This window comes from Hyaloscypha bicolor (assembly GCF_002865645.1).
Source record: "Hyaloscypha bicolor E unplaced genomic scaffold K444scaffold_73, whole genome shotgun sequence".
NCBI classification, from domain to species: Eukaryota; Fungi; Ascomycota; class Leotiomycetes; order Helotiales; family Hyaloscyphaceae; genus Hyaloscypha; species Hyaloscypha bicolor.
In genome coordinates, this window is record NW_020194575.1 from 863,775 (window position 1) to 869,473 (window position 5,699).

At 48.2% G+C, this 5,699-nt stretch overlaps 1 protein-coding gene across 1 annotated transcript; it reads right to left on the reverse strand.

Moving 5' to 3' along the window:
* Nucleotides 1–1,509: 1,509 nt before the first annotated feature.
* Nucleotides 1,510–5,066, reverse strand: K444DRAFT_561624 (linoleate diol synthase). The gene is made up of 3 exons (XM_024876952.1): nucleotides 4,087–5,066; nucleotides 3,470–4,036; nucleotides 1,510–3,421 (listed from the first exon to the last, which is right to left on the reverse strand). Exons 1-3 carry the CDS (start codon nucleotides 4,980–4,982, stop codon nucleotides 1,675–1,677), a joined length of 3,210 nt encoding a protein of 1,069 aa, XP_024736844.1. The 5' UTR covers nucleotides 4,983–5,066; the 3' UTR covers nucleotides 1,510–1,674.
* Nucleotides 5,067–5,699: the final 633 nt, after the last annotated feature.

Genomic DNA, 5,699 nt, shown 5'->3' on the forward strand with positions numbered 1-5,699 from the left:
ATAGCTGTATGATTAATGCGGGCTAGAATCAAGATACCCCTTCTGTCGAGTTCTTGCAATACTTGTGGCATGGTGTCTCTCCCTAGTGAGGACGTGTTCAGATTCGACGAACAGTTGTCTATATAAGGAGGTCCGCTTTCAGAACTGCTTTGCGTATCCGAGCGATCGGTGAGTGGAGAGGGGGCAAGTCTGCCTGGCTTGGCGGAGGCGAGCGGGTACTAGAGGTCTAAACGATTTGGCGTGTTGTTGAGCGAAGATTTTAATCTTTACCGTATCCCATGGGCTTGTTGCTGCAGTGCGAGAAGAACAATGGTAATTGGCCGCAAGGCAACCTGACTAGTTTTAAACGATGTTTGATGTTTGATGTTTCTTGCACATCTTTACTTCATGTCGGGATTGAGCCTTGCGGGTTAATGGTATATAGGTTAAATTTGACGATTTTCTGTCGGTGGTTTCATTGTGCAGTGGGGAGCGGAGTAGGGGTCTTACCCAGACCAAGTACAATGGGAAAGGAAACTGCAGCCTTGTGACTGGTAAAGCCACGGACGCCTGGGACTCTGGGGGGTACAGTACCAAGGCACATGATATACATCGCGAGATGGATATTCTAAGTGAGCGCGCCTACAAAATTAGCTCTATTCTGCTCTATGGGTTCTCTTTCATTAAGGTGCTTAAAAAAATTGCTGGCTTCCAGACGTCGTTGCAATTTGTTTTTAGGTCGGCTTGTTCACGCCCGTTCGTCAATACGAGCGATTTGGGAATCGGGCGCTATCAGGGCTAAGCGAGGGGCCCGATTCGCTAATAAAAAGGCCTAATTTTAAAATAATATATAACTTTCTAATAAAACACAAAGGCCAAATTTTAATTAAATAAAAAGCATTAATACTTATAAGAAACTTAAATAAATATTCCCTAGATTAAATTCTATTAAAGATAAAAAGATTTATATAATTATATATTTTAAAACCCTATTTTATAATTAAAATTATATATGGTTCTAATAAAAGGCTTTAGCTAAAATTACTTAAATAGTATTATTAACTAAATTGTTTTTAATAGATCCTACTAATAGAATTTTATTAATTTATTAATTTGAAAATATTATAATATTTTTAAAATTCGCTCGTATCCGACCTCGGATTTATGAACCGGAGCTCGCTTAAGTAGACGATTGAGCAATCGGGCCCCTCGCTTAGCCCTGATAGCGCCCGATTCCCAAATCGCTCGTATTGACGAACGGGCGTGAACAGGCTAAGCGAGAGGGGGGTGTTGACTTTTTGCTCGTTCCGCCTCGCTTGTTTCCTTCTCCCCGTGCCCCTTTCTTATTTACGTCACGTGCGACAACCCCCTAACCCAGAACTCGTTACAATGAAAAGAAGCTGTGATATGAATAGAAATCTATGGTTAATATTCTAGTAATCCATGCCGGGCAGTTTGTGAACTTACTTCCACCTACCCTGACCGCTAAACCTATCCAGAGCCACAAGTGCAAGTGAACGGAATCAACATCGAGAAGTCCACGGATTTATTAATCCATCTAGAAATTAACGAACGAAGAAACCATTGCCAAGCATAGAGAGTTCATACAATTCATTTTCCCGTCAAAGATTATGCCATCAAACGCCTAACCCTCCACAATCTCTTCCCTTCACCCAAGTCCATCTCCCTTCCAGATCACTCCTCATACTCAATCGTCAATGTCGTAGGAATCGGACTCTCTGCCGCATTAGCATCCAAATACTTCGTGAACCTAACCCCCGCAAACTCCTCCTCAACCCTCATGAAACTCCCTCCTCCCCCCTTGCCCCTCTGCACATTCTTCAGCTTGAACACCTCCCGCAACGTTGCAGCCAATGACGACCCAATCAGCCTTGCACCGAAGCAGTAATGCAGTCCATGCCCAAGCAAGATGTAATCCTCAAACGGACGATGAGGATCGAGTTTCTCTGGGTTGGGAAACTGCTTCGGGTCCATGGCGGCAACAGACGTTGCGATGAGCACTGTGTGGCCTTTCTTAATCGAAACCGGGCCATGAGCGCCATCTTCAACGGTGATGTCTTTCGTTGCGATACGAGGCAGACCAGGAACAGCGCCCGCGTGACGCATACCCTCAAAGACAAAACCTTGAAGTTCGCGCTCCGCTTCAGGAGTATCAAGTTTCGAGAGCTCGATGATACGATCTTTGTACTCTTCATATCCAGCTGAGAGATATAAGTCGATGAGTAGGGAAGCTTGCTGCGTGATGTTGCCCGCGACAGGAGCACCCATTCCGATGCAATCTCCAACCAGATCCCCAATCGGGAGCTTGCTTTTCAGTAACTCCTCGTAAAGCCTCTTAGCCTGAGCAGAGACTTCGAAAGCAGTCCCCTCGGCGAGCCAGTCCACAATTTCGGAAGTGATGCCTGACGCCGTCTTCAAGTGTGCATCGAATATTTCCCGTAAGCCAATGGCGGCTTTGCGTGCTCCGTCGCGGAGAGTCCACTCGCTGGCAGGGAGGATGTTGAAGGATTGGTACATGAAGAGCACCAAGTACGACATGAATAGGTCAGGGATCGAGATCAAGCCATGGGGTGTTTCGCGAGCCTTGAGTGGGATTGCGAAGCGTTGGGCAAGCCAGAGAATCGGGACCACATTGGTGACGTCGCGCACAATGTCAATTGATCGGCGGGTGCTATTTGAATATTTGAGCGAGTGCTCAGATATCAAGCGCGAGACGTTGGACCGGAAGAACGTAGTGACGTTCTCCTCGAACCCGGCCTCGAAGAATACTTTGTGCAGGAGGCTGGAGCGAGGATCGTGGCGAGCTGGATCGTCCCAGCCGATCATGAAGTCGTGACCATTTGTGCAGTCTCTGATGGCTTTCTGGTACATCACGACAAAATTCTCGCGGTCTTCGAAGACCTTCTTGCAGCCTTCGTGGGTGTGGATTCCGATGATTTCCATGTCGCTCTTGGGACGCTCGAGATCGTAGAGATTGATGACTTTATTTTGCTCCAAGATTCCATTCGCTGCCTTCGGAGTATAGAACGGGAGGAGGACATATGGAGAGGTTCCTGTCCAGGCTGCTGGAAGACCATTAAAGAGGAGATGGGGCAGCACGCCGCCGTACGCTCCTGGCGTAATCGAACAGAGTTTCGCAAACCCCCAATTAGTGAGGGTGCTGCTGTTGAAATCGTAGCTGAGAAAACGGTCACCACGGACAAGAGCTACTGCGTCGTCAAGGATCCCTCGACCAGTGGTTTGGCCTGGACAGACACCGCTGCCGGGCATGGCGGGCTTGGTGCATTCTGCCATCAGGCCGGGGTACAGTTCAAGATTATCAATATGGCCGTATAGAAGTTCAGCGGCTCTGGCGGTTTCTTTGTCCGGATTCCATTCTTCGAAGCTCTTATATTCTTGCAGGTTAAGATATCTACGGAACCTGGGAGATGTTGGTTAGTGAAGGTGAGATAGCCGGGATGGGACTCACTCGTTCATGGTACAAACATTGAAAGACTCCCGAGCTTGAAGTTGGCCCAGGATATCCACAATCTTCAGACTTTGGGGCGTGCCATGAGCTCCAAAAGCATGAGCTGGCTCTTCAATGCATCCTTTAATAATCTCCGCAAGATCATAGTCACTGAATCGCCCATCTGGACCTCGCTTCAAGCCTCCAAATGTCCATTCCTTTGCCTTCTTAGCTAAGAGGTCGTGGCCACCTTTATACATTACTCTCTTGTAAACATCCAAGTCCACATCATCCATGGATTTGAGCCCAGGTTCAGCATCCTTCAAGACATACTGCATCCATTTGTCATCAGCGGCACTGAGAGCGGCATGCCAATGGTAGAGGACAGCAAATTCAACGGATACCACATTGCCACGTCCTCGATCGACTCGTACTCCAAGCTGCTTGATTTCAGCCCCCAAATCAAGTGACCAGGTTGAGTTGGCACGTGGTGTGTTGAGAATAGCCGCAACGTAGTCATGGAGGACCACCGAAGCAAAGAAACCAACATTGATATTGCGAGCGAGCTGGAAAATGTCTTCATCTTGCCTGTTTTCTATTGTTAGCTGGAAACAGGGGAAATTACATTACTCGCTCACCAAGTTTTCTCCTTATCGGTTAATTTCTCCCAAGCTCCATACTTCCCGCTCTCATTAATCACTAGCAAATTCTTTGCGATCGAATTGTGATTTCTGGAGAACATAAGCAATACCGCCACAACACCAGGAGGCATCATCATAATCCTCTCGCTCGCGATCGAATCCGGGAATATAAGCCCATTATGATGAGTCCGCACTCTTTTCTGCTCCTTTCCCGTATTTCCATACAGCGTGCTCAAGTCGACATAACTGCTTGTCTCATTAATCCACGGATCCGATCTTGAAGTCTGAAAACATTCATGGATAACTATAGTAGCGAAAGAAAAGAACAAGCGATTGAGACCAGATGGATGTTCGCGAAATGGACCGGTGCGTTTGAGGAGTTGATCGTAGACGAGTTCGGGATCTGGGAGATTAGGACCCTTGGGTTTGGAAGGGGGAACGCTGCGAGAGTAGGGCGAGCCGGCTTTGCCCATTCCAGGCGTCCAGGGATTGTTGCCGCTTCCATCATTCTCGCGATATCTAGCTGGATGGCCTGCTCTTGTTGGTGGTGGATGAGGAAGGTCGCGATAGAGCATGGCGATGAAGTCATTGGAGATTGTTTGGCTGAGCCCGCTGTTGAGGGGAAGTGACTGGAGCATTGAGACACCATTTTCGAGGAGGAGCTCTTTGTCGTTCATGGGCTTTTGGGACACGATAGTGGTGAGAGCTTGGGCCATCGTTTCGGCTTCTTTGAGGTCAAGGTGGGTGAGGTCGTGGAGAATCGATGTCTTCACTGGATTCTCATCTCCGGGCTTGCCCCCGGGAGCTGCTTCTGCGTCGGTCTGGCCATCGGGTGCTTTCGCGGGCTTCTTCTTGATGGTTCCGAATAGTGCTCTGAATGGGTTTGAGCCCATTGTGATGTGATCTTGGCAATTGAGTGAAGGGTGAAATTAAGAGATGGTTCGGTTCACGAAGGAGCTTCAAGATGCGAGGGGAGGAAAATAGTGAGAGGGAAGAGTTAGGGAAGGCTCCGTCCGCCGAGGTGAGCTGTGCTGCTGAAAGGTGGTGGGCACGTGAGACGTATATGTGCCAACTTGGAAATTTCGCTTGCTTGCAACGTTGATTGGAGGAAACCATCCCAATGAAGAGCATCAGCTGCTACTTGCAGCAGAGCTGTTGCATTGCATTGCAGTAGTGTTCTGTTGTGGTACAGCAACTGAGAATTGTCCATCCTAATGAGCGATCAGGGTAGTTTTCAGCTCCCACCTTGCATAACTGTTCGTTTGCGGATTGGATATAATTCTTGTGGCTGGGATGCCGTGCCACTTCGTGCAGATCTCAGCTCCACAAACTACGGAGCTCCCCGCACGTCTTGCTCCAACCCCATTACTCTTTTCTCCTTGCTGTGGATCATAGCCTTTAAACCAATGTCTCAGGTGCAGCTTTAGCCAATTGCCCGTGGCTGGCTGTAAGACTGGGAAGTAGTTAGTTCGCCCGCTAATGTTCTTTACCCGCAGCTACGCCCAATTTACAAAGCTTGAATTCGTATTTATAATCTATTGGGAAATATGCGTCCTGCGTAAAAGAGAGACGGACGCGCTTCAGGGGCATGAGTTGCTGAAATCTGCACG

What these genes read in the sequence shown, in the direction of transcription:
- K444DRAFT_561624 (XM_024876952.1), bottom strand. Translation starts at nt 4,982, where the DNA reads ATGGGCTCAAACCCATTCAGAGCACTATTCGGAACCATCAAGAAGAAG. An exon ending in ACCGATAAGGAGAAAACTTG is followed by an intron (nt 4,037 to 4,086) that starts GTGAGCGAGTAA and finishes AATAGAAAACAG; the next exon opens with GCAAGATGAAGACATTTTCC. An exon ending in AATGTTTGTACCATGAACGA is followed by an intron (nt 3,422 to 3,469) that starts GTGAGTCCCATC and finishes AACATCTCCCAG; the next exon opens with GTTCCGTAGATATCTTAACC.